Source organism: Capra hircus, chromosome 22 (assembly GCF_001704415.2).
Source record: "Capra hircus breed San Clemente chromosome 22, ASM170441v1, whole genome shotgun sequence".
Lineage (NCBI taxonomy): Eukaryota > Metazoa > Chordata > Mammalia > Artiodactyla > Bovidae > Capra > Capra hircus.
Window position 1 is genome coordinate 49715322 of NC_030829.1, and position 13804 is coordinate 49729125.

Below are 13804 nucleotides of genomic sequence, written 5' to 3' on the forward strand. Positions count from 1 at the left end.
TTACTTTTTAAAATAAGGCATTAAAAATAAACAATTTTTTAAAATCACCCACAATTTGAACATGCAAAAGCAATTGATATTAACATTTTGATATAATTACATCTTGATTCTCTTTTATTCACCAATTGCTTTTGTTTCATAATTTGTGACCAAACTATATATCCATTATATACACTATCATTTTATCCTTAAGGTATGCCTTTAAGTGTGCATGCGTGCTAAGTCACTTCAATCATGTCCAACTCTGTGTGACCCTATGGACTGTAGCCCACCAGGCTACTCTGTCCATTGGATTCTCCAGGTAAGAATACTGGAATGAGTTGTTGCCATTTCCATAGTTTCTTTCAATTTCAACTTGCAAAAAAGGAAAGATTTTAAAAGTCTCCCTCACTTTTCATACACAGAAACAAAATGACAGGTTTATCACTAACTCCTATCCTATCAAAGACTATTCTCAAAATAACACATCATTTTGTAAAATATACTGCATGTATAATTGTTTCTATGAAATTCATAACAACTCAGGTTACCTTTCCAGTATACAGGAAAAGAAATTAAAGTTGTCAGTATTTTAAGATAAAATTATATCCTCAGAATTATATATGATAAAGTATATTTTTGCAGGAAAACATAACAATAGTATATTTTATACTATGAATCAAAAAGAAAAATGTCTTCCTCTGCAGCCAACAAAAATTATAAATAAGTTTAGCAAAGCCAACTACTCACCCCCTATTACTGACAATTGCTTTTTTCAAATGAATGTAATTTGCAGGAAAGATCCCCTATAAAAGAGATAAGATTTCCTATTAGAAAAAGTAATTTGTGATTAACATCTCATTTAGACTGAAATAACAGTCAGATTTCAGCATGGAAATACTCTATCAACAAAACAGTAGATCTCTTCAGGGAGCAGCCACTTTACATATTAATTAAGAATACAAAGTTGCACAAACTATATTTAACAGGAATTTCATTGTCATTCACAATCAGAGTCTATTCACAAGGGGGAAAAACTAGTGTTAAGCAACCACAAAAACTTTTTTTTTTTTAAGTTTTAGAAATATTCCATGAAATCACACTTAAGATAGTACAGACTTATGCACAGAGCTTGGCATGTATCTACAAAACCAACATTATCATCTAACCAATAATTTACAGCTTATCCAGCTCTGAGTTAGAGAAAGAATTCTCACACTCTGGGTAACATTTGTATTTACAAAGAATAAATCAATTTGAGAGCGTCTATAAATGTTTCTTCTTTTACTCTTTGCAAATGGTTTCCACTTTGGTGTCTGCCATAATCTGATTTCAATTCTTAGAAGGATTTTTTTTAATGTATTGTTTTAAAATCAATTACATTTTCCAATCAATGTTTCACTCCTTTTCCTGATGTATAAAACTTCCTTCAAAATAAAACACAAATGGTCTGGTTTTTTTTAATACTCTCTGGCCCACACCACTGTCAGTAATAAACTTAACCTATACCACACAAGCCCATCAGCAGCTAGATTATAGTAATGCATTTTACAGTTTTCAGTGTACAGCTCTTTCAGCTCCTTGGTTATATTTATTTCTAAATATTTGATTGTTTTGACGCTATCATGAATGGGATTGTTTCATACTGGTAGTATTTTGTTGAGAGTTTAGCATCTATATTCATCAGTGATAATGATCTGTAGTTTTCTTTTCCTACAGTGTCCTTTTCTGACTTTGATATCAGAGTAATGCTAGCCTCGTGAAACAAATCTGGAAGTGTTCCCTCCTCTTCAATTTTTGGAATAGCTTTCATGAAGGACTGGTGTTAATTCTTTAAAGTTTAGTAGTATTCACCAGTGAAGTCATCTGGCCTTGAACATTTCTTTTTTGGGAGGTTTTTAATAATTACTGATTCAATTTCCTTACTGATTATTGGACTATTCAGATTTTCTATTTTTCCTGATTCACTCTGGATAGGTTTTAAGTTTCTAGGAGTTTATCCATTTCTTATAGACTGTTCAATCTGTTAGATACAATTGTCATAGCACTTATAATCCTTTGTATTTCTGTGGTATCATTTTTAATGTCTGCTCTTTCATTTCTCCTTGTCTTTTTTTTCCCTCAATTAATTTTATCTTTAAAAAGAAACAGCTTTTAGTTTCATTGACCTTTTCCCGTGTTTTCTGGTCTCTTTTTCATTTATCTCCACCCTAATTTTTGTTATTTTCTTGACTCTGCTAAATTTGGGCATAGTTTCTTCTTTTTTCTAGTTTCTTCAGATGTAAAGTAAGATGGTTTACTTAATATCTTTCTTTTTTTCTTACTGTAGGCTTTTATCACTATTAACTTCCCTCTAAACTGCTTTTGCAGTAGCCCATAGGTTTTGGGGTATTGTGTTTCTGTTTTCATTTGTGTCAAGATTTTTTTTACCTCTTCTTTGGTCCACTGGTTGTTCAGAATGTGTTCTTTAATTTCTACATACACGTGAATTTTCCAGTTTTCTTGCTGTTGTTGATTTCTAGTTTCATACCATTGTGGTCAGGAAAGATGCATGGTGTGATTTCAATCTTTTTAAATTTACTAAAGCCTTGTTATATGACATAGTCTGAAGAATGTTTGATTTACAACTGAGAAAAACATGTACTTTATTGCTGATATATGAAATATTCTTTATTATGTCTATTAGATATATTTGGTTTAAACTATAGCACAAGTCCAACATTTCCTTGTTGATTTTCTGTCTGGATGACCTATTCAGTGCAGAAAATGGGGTATTGAAGGCCCCTATTATTATTTGGTATCTATTTCACACTTCAAATCTATTACTATTTGCTTAATATATTTGGGGGCTCCATTTCCAGTGTACACATATTTATTACTGTTATATATTCTTGATATATGCCTCCTTTATCTCAGGGGTTCTTAACCAGGGGCAATTTTATCACCACCACCCCAACCACCTCCCACCCCACCCATCAGCCCCAGGGCCTTTAGCAATGTAGAGACCCAACTTGAGAGGAGATATTAATTAGTGGAAGTCATATATTTTGCTAAGCTTTTCATAATGTATAAAATAACAAGGATTTATCTAGCCCAAAATGTCAACTCTGACAAAAATGAGACGCCCCGGCTATGAGGAATTAAAAGTTTGAAGGTCCTGTCTTCTTATAATACTTTAAAAACCAGTAAGTGAGTCTACTGAGAAATTAATGAATACAACTCTGAAAATTTTTAATAAAAATTAATATATGATCATTTTGGTGTTTTCTATTTAAGAAAAAGCATAATATGTTAAATATTAAGCCACAGGAAATATATAAGAAAAAATAGTAATATTATAGAGAAAAGTAAGTTTTTGCAAATGCATTACTGGAAAAGAATGCTGCTACATGTATTATAACTGCCAACTAAAATATATTTGGCCTGATCAAATTATTGTTACTTGGTAAGAGAATAAACATACAAATCTAGTTCATAAAATTAGTATGTGGCACTTAACAGTCTTCTTTAAATTCATATTTTAACAAGAACATTATGATCAGAGACGTATCTAATTCAAAATTATTTTAAAGTTTTTTTCATTTTAGAAATAAAGTCATCTTACTAATCACAGGGCTAGACAGGAATAGGCCTATAAAAAAGTCAATTTACTTGCTGTCAACTATTTTCAGGAAAAATGCTAAATGTCCTAAATAGGCTTTTTCAAAATAAGCTTTGCAACTATTACCACACACACATTTTGTCCTTTTTAAAAAGTCATTGTAATACTGCTGAGAAAGAGAAGAGTCTGATACAGTTCTATAAAGGAAAGAATGAGTGTGGCTACTGTAAAAGATTAAAAGATGGAAAGCAAGGATTGCTTTTATATCAAACAAACATACTAGGCCACTTTCTAGATTAGAAAAGGTAACAATAAACTTTTATTACCTTTACATTTGGCTTCTTTGTTGAAACTCCCCTATACCAACCTAAAACAAAGCATACAAAAGATATTAAAATCATATTGTTGTCATTTTCTCTGAAAAACATGAGTATTTTTAGGATAATTATTTAATGCAAAACTTTCTAGTAAGTTTTAGGTACTTTATGCCTTTATTAAGCATAGTTTACTCCAAAAGAAGCAATCTTACAAAAAAAATATAACGTTCCCAATTTTCATCAAAGACACAACATCCTTTCAACTGAAAAAGACAAAAAAAATTGGAAAATACTTCAGAGGACACATATTCAACTCCTTGAAAACTCCCAGATGAAACTATTACAGGATAAGAAAATCCCAAAATCATATAGTTTTTTGGTGACAGATATCATGGGAGATAGATGGGGAAACACTGGAAACAGTGTCAGACTTTATTTTGGGGGGCTCCAAAATCACTGCAGATGGTGACTGCAGCCATGAAATTAAAAGATGCTTACTCCTTGGAAGAAAAGTTATGACCAACCTAGATAGCATATTCAAAAGCAGAGACATTACTTTGCCGACTAAGGTCCATCTAGTCAAGGCTATGGTTTTTCCTGTGGTCATGTATGGATGTGAGAGTTGGACTGCGAAGAAAGCTGAGTGCCGAAGAATTGATGCTTTTGAACTGCGGTGTTGGAGAAGACTCTTGAGAGTCCCTTGGACTGCAAGGAGATCCAACCAGTCCATCCTAAAGGAGATCAGCCCTGGGATTTTTTTGGAAGGAATGATGCTACAGCTGAAACTCCAGTACTCTGGCCACCTCATGCGAAGAGTTGACTCACTGGAAAAGACTCTGATGCTGGGAGGGATTGGGGGCAGGAGGAGAAGGGGATGACAGAGGATGAGATGGCTGGATGGCATCACTGACTCAATGGACGTGAGTCTGAGCGAACTCCAGGAGTTGGTGATGGAGAGGGAGGCCCGGCGTGCTGCGATTCATGGGGTCGCAAAGAGTTGGACACGACTGAGCGACTGAACTGAACTGAAGGAGAGTACAGCCCTGACTTTCTATCTCCTTGTCTCCCTGAAATTTCCCATGCACTGAACTACACTACTCTCATTCCTTGGCTTTCCAGCCACTAAAGTTGACAGCAACACTTCATTTATTTTCTCTTACCATTCATACACAGTAATAACAGTGAAAGTTTCCATTACACAATAAAAATAGTTTTCAGAGAAAGGAAATTTTTTTGCCAACTTTCTTCAAATTCAATCTATTATTTTCAGAGTTTTGCTATAGTTCTCTACTCGGGTTTAAGAGGAAACAATTCCAGTGAATAGAAGAGGAGGCCAAGAGTTGTATTTAAAGAAGGAATATAAATAAAAAAGAAAGAGGAGACTGTTGACAATAACTAATATTAACAGAGAGCTTACTATTCCATGCACTGAAATTGAGTTAATTTCATGTGTTAACCTTTAAGACTCACAACAAAGTTAAGAGGAAAAGAATCAACTTTTTCTCCCCTGAAATCATAACAAACAATAAAAGAAGAAATACTCTTATTTCTGCTTAGTACAATACCTGAGATCATAAATTTGAATAACTCAATTTATACCTGAAAGTCTCACTATCTTCGGTTTTTTTAAAGTGATAACCTTACCAACAGGACACTTCCAGTTCAGTTCAGCTCAGTTCAGTCACTCAGTCATGTCCAACTCTTTGCGACCCCATGAACTGCAGCATGCCAGGCCTCCCTGTCCATCACCAACTCCCAAAGTTCACTCAAACTCACGTCCATCGAGTCGGTGATGCCATCCAGCCATCTTAACCTCTGTCATCCCTTTTTCCTCCTGCCCCCAATCCCTCCCAGCATCAGAGTCTTTTCCAGTGAGTCAACTCTTCGCATGAGGTGGCCACAGTACTAGAGTTTCAGCTTTAGCATCATTCCTTGCAAAGAAATCCCAGGGTTGATCTCCTTCAGAATGGACTGGTTGGATCTCCTTGCAGTCCAAGGGACTCTCAAGAGTCTTCTCCAACACCACAGTTCAAAAGCATCAATTCTTCAGCGCTCAGCTTTCTTCACAATCCAACTCTCACATCCATACATGACTACTGGACACTTTACAGTATCTTAAACAGGACTGCTGCTGCTGCTGCTAAGTCACTTGAGTCTTGTCCAACTCTGCACGACTCCATAGACGGCAGCTCACCAGGCTCCCCCGTCCCTGGGATTCTCCAGGCAAGAATACTGGAGTGGGTTGCCATTTCCTTCTCCAATGCATAAAAGTGAAAAGTGAAAGTAAAGTTGCTCAGTCGTGTCCGAGCCTCAGCGACCCCATGGACTGCAGCCTACCACGCTCCTCCGTCCATGAGATTTTCCAGGCAGGAGTACTGGAGTGGGGTGCCATCGCTTTCTCCCTTAAACAGGACAGATAATGATATAAAGGGCTTCCCCGGTCCCGTGGTCCAGTAGGTCCAGTGGTTAAGAATCCAACTGCCAACACAGGGGACATAGTTCGATCCCTAGTCCAGAAAGATCCCATGTGCTGCAGGGCAACTAAGCCCATGCACCACAACTGCTGAGCCAGCACTTGAGAACCTGTGCTCTGCAACAAAAGAAGCCACCACAGCGAGAAGTCCACACCCCACCACTAGAGAGTAGCCCCGTTCACAACTAGAGAAAGCCCATGTGCAGGAACAAAGACCCAGCACAGTCAAAAAAATAAACAAATAAATAAATAAATTTTAAATGGTCATCTTCCCTAAAATTTTTAATTCTGTACCAGTAAAGTTAGACAATTCAAATATGTATATCCAAAAATTCTACCTTTAAAATATTACAAATTTAGTCTCTAAAAATGCTGTTTTCTAAAATATGATTAAAAATTAAGGTAATAAATGAAAAAATTTCTAATTGAGATGCAATGTTAAGTCCTATTTTATACTGAAATTATAGGGATTTTAATGCAGGAGTTACTCAAAGTGTATTCTATTTAAGCAATTATTCTACAAAGGAAATGGAAAAAGTACAGAAAATAATTTTTAAATAAAATATAACCACATTAAAAATATATATATATATATATGACCACATTAGACTGAAAAGCAGGAAGCAAACACTAGATTTTAGAAAGACAGCTAGGGATTCACTATACTTTCAAAGATAATAAAACTGAGAGAAAGCATTACATACCGTTTAAAAGCAATTAATGTACAAAAAAACAGAACTGAGAACACTATATTGTCACAGAAATAGAAAATCAGGACACCGGTGTGTGTATGTGTGCTTACTACCACTAAATAAAGGCTCAGTGAGTACTTACCATGTGAATGAAATGAGACAGATGTAAGTGTTTACATTTGTCAGCTTAACTCTGGATGATTACACCTTCCACAACTGGTGTATAATTTTTTTTTTAATAGGTATAAAGTTTACATGGATTTTATTTTATTTTTTTAATTTTTTTTAATTTTTTATTTTTTTTAAATATTAAAATCTTTAATTCTTACATGCGTTCCCAAACATGAACCTCCCTCCCACCTCCCTCCCCACAACATCTCTCTGGGTCATCCCCATGCACCAGCCCCAAGCAAGCTGCACCCTACGTCAGACATGGACTGGCGATTCAATTCTTACATGACAGTATACAAAAAAAATAAATAAATAAATAAACATACTTGGTGTATAAATTAAAGAGTCAGTTCACGTCTGACTTTAAAAAAAAAAAAAGAAACTTTTAAAAAATGTAACACCTTTAGGTTAGAAAAGCAATCAGTAAGAAAGGAAACACAAATTAAGAGAAAATATTCTGGGTCTTGTGTGTAAATATGTATATTAAAGATTAATTCATCTGAAAGCTACAATTATTTAAACACATAGACAAAAAAATACTGGTCACCTGTCCTTGTGCCAGGCGTTTTCACATCTATAGTCTCAAAACACAGCTGAATACCACTTTGTTAAATACGCATCATTATTTAGATTGTGAATTGCCCTTCCCAATGTAAGTAAGGCTATACTATCAAAAAGAGCCAACAGTACCACTACAATTGCTGCTGACAGAGAGGCTACAGAACAGTGTTAGCAGTGTTAACCCAAAAGAATGAAGCCTCTATATAATTCAGGCCATGTGACAGTCAACAATCAGCAGGCCTTTACAAAGATTCCGGGTGCAAACCAATCAAGCTAGATCAAAAGCACCAAATGAAGTCCAACAAAGACTACCCTTCAATAAGAAGTTTCAAACTTTTTATTCAAAGGTATAACATATTCTTCACTGTCTGACAAAAGGGAAACAAGGCAAATGTGTTCATTCTCACTCCTACCCTAGGGCTAACAGTTGTTCATCCCTGAATTAAGACAGGTAGATAACAGGCACAATTTCTATTTCATTCCATATCGTGATTAAAATAATTTTAAAAAGTTATCACTCATTATGAATGGCAGATCCACAAAGAGGTTCACTTTAGAGAAGGAACCAACTGTAAAGTCAAGTACCAAAACAAAGATCTACAATCTTCTAAAAATACTAACTTTTTCTTTGGTATATCAATAAAAATATTCACAGCCCATCCAACTCTTTTATCCTCTTTCCAATTATATAACTAATAAGCATGGAAGAAAGTATCAACCACTTATATTAAAAAAAAAAAGAAATTTATAGAGAATTCAGCCCCAAAATTGGGGGACATAATTATTCAAAAGGTCAACATTAAAAATCCTCTATTATTTCACTGCAAACTGTTAAAGAATAACCTTGTGTATTATTTGCATACAAAATAATTTAATGCTATTTTAAATCTTTATGTGCAGTAAGTATAAAAGATAATAATTGGCAATAAATAAATGGACATTAAAAATTGAGAAATTTTACTCCCAAATGAGTTATTGCTCCTTTAAGCTTATGGTTCTCCATAAACTTATAAAGAACCATAAACAAGTTTCAATAATACTGCTATTGAATAGGACATTTTAAAAACTCTTTTATAATTCAAATATGTATAAAATACATTTACTAACTTCTGGTTCTAGCACTGACAAAACATTTCGCATTAGACAAATATAAACCTGAAAAAATACGAGAAACAATTGTGTAAGAGCAATGGAGAGCAACTATCCGAGACAAGGTAATGAGACACTATAATCCTTGAGAAAAGAGAATGACATCAGCTGAGTTTCTCCATGAGGACATTTCAGCAAAAATCAAAGTCCCATTGAGTTAAGGAAAGAAGGTTGACACTGAGAGCTACTCGATACAATACCCACTCGTGCAACTGCCCAATTCCTACAGTGGTAATTCAGGGGAAATTTCTAAGAAGCCCGGCTTTCTGCAGCAGCTGAGAGGCTAAGGAGCTAGGCAGAGTCACATTACCTTTAGGAGACCTATAATAATAATATAGTGACTTTTCAACAGAAATGATGGAAATCAAAAATTAATGAAGTAAATCCTTAAAATGCTAAAAGAAAATATTCATCAACCTAGAATGCTACACCTAGGGAAAATATACCCTTTAAAATGATGACAAATTTAAAAACAGAGTCACATAAACAAAAGTTGAATGAATGTGCAGCAAACCTGCACTAAAAAACCATTACTAAAAGGAGTACTTACGGTAAAAAGAAAGTGATCCCAGACGGAATCATGAAAAGAAAGAAACAGCACTGGAAACGGTAAAAAATGTGGGCAAACAAATGAATACAGACAGAAAACATATGACAACAGTGGTACAAATGTAATAAGAGGAGTCAATGCAGCTGAATCATTGTAAAGTTCATGCACTGCTGGAAGTGGTATAAGTAAAACTTCAAGGTAGACCCTAGTAAGTCAAGAATGCATGTTTTAAACTCTAGGGTAATCACCAAGTGGGGCTTTCCAGATGGCTCAGCAGTAAAGAATCCACCTGCCAATACAGGAGAGGCAGGTTCCATCCCTGAGTCAGGAAGATCCCTCGGAGAAGGAAATGGCCACCCATCCCAGTATTCTTGCCTGGGAAATCCCATGTAGCATGGGGGGCTACAGCCCATGGGGTTGCAAAAGAGTTGGACATGACTTAGCGACTAAACAATAACAACTTATAGAAAGGGTCCCAAAAGGCTAAGATACAGATCTCTGAGGAACAGTGGGGCTGCTGCAAAACATGCTAACCACTGCCACAGAGACAAATGCTAGAGGCCATTCACCAGAACCAAGACCACTGCCTGACATAAGGAATACTGCAGGACCAACTGTCTTCAGAGCAGTTTGCCAGTGGTATAAAATAAAAACAAGAAGAATCAACTCTTTTCTTCAACCTCCAGCCTAATAGTCTCCCTACAATGGCCCCTTTATTGGCAGAGTCTAACACAGACTAGCTGTCAAAGAAGATAATGTGGTTTCCAGAGCTTCCAGCTCCAGTATCACAAGAAGGGCTAAAAGGGCAGGTTTTGAACTTAGAGGCAACAATAAGTCAGTAACTGACAGAGTCAGCATCTTTATTTAGGTCTCTCATCATGCCAAGTTCAGATAAGTGGTAAAAGTCTTCTAATCTTCTCTTTGGGAAGGTAAAAGTCTGGCTGCCATGATTTCAAAGGCCAAGTGGAAGGTGAAGGTTAGAAGTTTCCATATTCAGTATTCAGTAGGTATGGCTTGACTTAATCCTCCAGTTTTCAATACATAACCTATCTCCTACAAAATGTGCATGAAGTGTCCCAATACACAGATGCTCTATTTATCCTTCATTTTCTAATAAACCTAAAAACCTCTACCAGATGAACAAGGAGCAGTCATCAAATGAATTGAAGGGAGAAGACTTATATACTTTTTATTCTCATTTCCAAAGATGCCTGGTGCTATAAGTTTCTATGCCTCTTAAGGATCTGCTGTGTAAATAAGGGTAGTTTCCAAGATACTCCTACTACATGCTTGAGATTCAGGTATGTTGGGTCTGTTAAGTCATAGTTTCCACTCTTCAAAGCCTTGCCAACTTTCTTTGTCCATGTGAGCATATTACATTTTAAAATCCCTATATTTTGATTTTTGTAGTGTTTCATTAACTGATTTTGATTTTTTTTTTGTATATGGTGTGTGGAAAAGTAGTCCAATTCTCCAAACACCATTTATTAAATAGATTGTCTTTTTCCCCACTATATATTCTTGCCTCTTCTGTCACAGATTAATTGACAATATAAGTATATGTTTATTTCGGGGGCCTCTCTATCATGTTCCACTGATCCATGTGTCTGTTTTTTGTGCCAGCAGCGTACTGTTTGGATAATTATATCTTCATAGTACAGTTTCAGCCCGGGGAGCATGAACACCTCCAGATTTGTTCTTTCTCAACATTGCTCTGATATAAAGGGTCTTTTGGATTCCATGCAAATTTTAGGTTCATCTGTTCTAGTTCTGTGAAAATGCCTTTGGATATTTTGATAGGGACTGCACTGAATCCATAGACTATCTTGGGCAGTATGGGCATTTTAATGATACTGATTTGTCCAATCCATGGTGCACGGTGCATCTTTCCATTTTTTTGCCTTGTTTACCATTTCTTTCATCAGTGTTTTACAGTTTTCAGAGAACAGGTCTTTCGCTGCCTTGGTGAGATTTATTCCTAGGTATTTACTTTTCTGATCCAATTATAAATGGGACTGTTTCTTAATTTCTCTGATACTTCATTGTTCAAACAGATGAATGCAACAGACCTCTGTAAATTCAGCTTGTATCCAGGTCATTCATTACTGACTCAACTTTTGAATAACAATTCACTTACTGAATAACAGTTTTTTTGTGAAGTCTTTGGGGTTTTCTATATAAACTGACAGTATCATGTCACTACAAACAGCGACAGTTTTATTACTTCCTTTTTAATTTGGATTTCTTTTATGTGTGTGTGTGTGGCCTTTTTTTTTCTTTTTTGCCTAATTGTTGTGACAAGAACTTCTAACATTATGTTGAATGAAAGTGGTGAGTATCTTTGTCTTATTCCGTTTTTTATAATTTTAAAATTTAGTTAGTTTTGGCTGCACTGGACCTTCGTTGCTGTGCATGGGCTTTCTTTAGTTGCAGCAAGTGGGAGCTACTTTTCATTGTGATGCACAGGCTTCTCGTTGTGGTAGCTTCTCTTATTGCAAAGCACAGGCTAAAGGCCAAGGGCTTTAGTAGTTGCAGCATGCAGGCTCAGCAGCTGAAGCATGTGGGGCTCTAGAGTACATACTCAGTAGTTGCGGTGCATGGGCTTAGTTGTTCTGTGACGTGTGGAGTCTTCACATACCAGGGACTGAACCCATGTCCCCTACATTGGCAGGCAGATTCTAATCCACTGTGCCACTAACTAAGTTCCTTGTCTTATTCCTGATCTTAGAGCAAAAGCCTTCAGATTTTCTCCACTGAGTATAACGTTAGCTGTGGGTTTTAATATGTGTGGCCTTTATTATGTTGAGGTAGGTTCCCTCTATGCCTACTTTGCTGACAGTGAAAAGTGAAAAGTGACAGTCGCTCAGTTGTGTCTGACTCTTAGTAACCCCATGGACTATACAGTCCATGGTATTCTCCAGGCCATAATACTGAGTGGGTAGCCTTTCCCTTCTCCAGGGGAGTTTCCCAATCCAGGGATCGAACCCACGTCTCCCGCATTGCAGGCGGATTCTTTACCAGCTGAACCACAAGGGAAGCCCAAGAATACTGGAGTGGGTAGCCTATCCCTTCTCCAGCAGATCTTCCCGACCCAGGGCAGGCAGATTTTTTACCAACTGAGCTATCAGGGACAGTTCTTGTCATAAATAGATGCTGAACTTGTCTAATGCACTTTCTGCATCTCCTGAGATGATGTGATTTTATTTTTAAATTTGATAATGTGATATATCTAACTAACTGATTTGTAGATATTGTACCATCCTTGCATCCCTAGGATAAATCCCACTTGATCATGATGTATGATCCTTTCAACATATTTAGTCTGGTTTGATATTTGGTTTGATAATATTCTGTTGCAGATTTTACATTTACATTCATCAATGATATCAGTCTGTAAATTTGTGTTGTGTTATCAGGTTGCTATCTGGTTTTGTTATCAGGATGATGGTGTGCCTCGTAGCATGAGTCTGAAAGTGTTCCTTCCTCACTAACTTTCTGAACAGTTTGAAAAGGAAAAGTATTAACCATTCTTTAAATGTTTGGTCATGTATGGATGTGAGAGTTGCACTGTGAAGAAAGCTGAGTGCTGAAGAATTGATGCTTTTGAACTGGTGTTGGAGAAGACTCCTGAGAGTCTCTGGACTGCAAGGAGATCCAACCAGTCCATCTAAAGGAGATCAACCCTGGTGTTCTTTGGAAGGAATGATGCTAAAGCTGGAATTCCAGTATTTTGGCCACCTCATGCGAAGAGTTGACTCATTGGAAAAGACTCTGATGCTGGGAGGGATTGGGGGCAAGAGGAGAAGGGAAGAGGGAGAGATGGCTGGATGGCATCACCAACTCAATGGACGTGAGTTTGAGTGAACTCCAGGAGTTGGTGATGAGAGGAGGACCTGGCGTGCTACAACTCATGAGTCGCAAAGAGTCGGACACAACTGAGCGACTAAACTAAACTGACTGAAATGTTTGGTAGGATTAACCTATGAAGCCGTCTGATCCTGGACTTCTGTTTGTTAGAAGTTTTTTTATTACTGATTTAATTTTATTACTGGTAATCAGTCTGTTTCATATATTCTATTTCTTTCTGATTCAGTCTTGCAAGTTTGTACATTTCCAGGAATTTATCCATTTCTTCTATGCAATCCATTTTATTAGCATATAATCTTCATAGTAATCACTATAATATTGTATTTCTGTGGTGTCCATTTTTTATCCCTGATTTTATTTATTTGGGCCCTCTCTCCTTTTTCTTGATGAATCTAGCTAAAAAGTTTACCAATTTCGTATATATTTTCAAGACTTCCCTGGTGG

General features: G+C 36.3%; 1 protein-coding gene across 7 annotated transcripts in view; it reads right to left on the bottom strand.

Moving 5' to 3' along the window:
- The window catches only part of DOCK3 (dedicator of cytokinesis 3), a 301031-nt gene that overhangs the window by 250569 nt on the left and 36658 nt on the right, over positions 1–13804 (bottom strand). For all 7 annotated transcript variants that reach the window (XM_018038221.1, XM_018038220.1, XM_018038222.1 and 4 more), the window contains exons 3-4: positions 3907–3947; positions 730–785 (exon numbers count right to left, since the gene is read on the bottom strand). In XM_018038221.1, coding sequence (XP_017893710.1) covers positions 730–785; positions 3907–3947 — 97 coding nt within the window. The remainder of the gene's footprint in view (positions 1–729; positions 786–3906; positions 3948–13804) is intronic.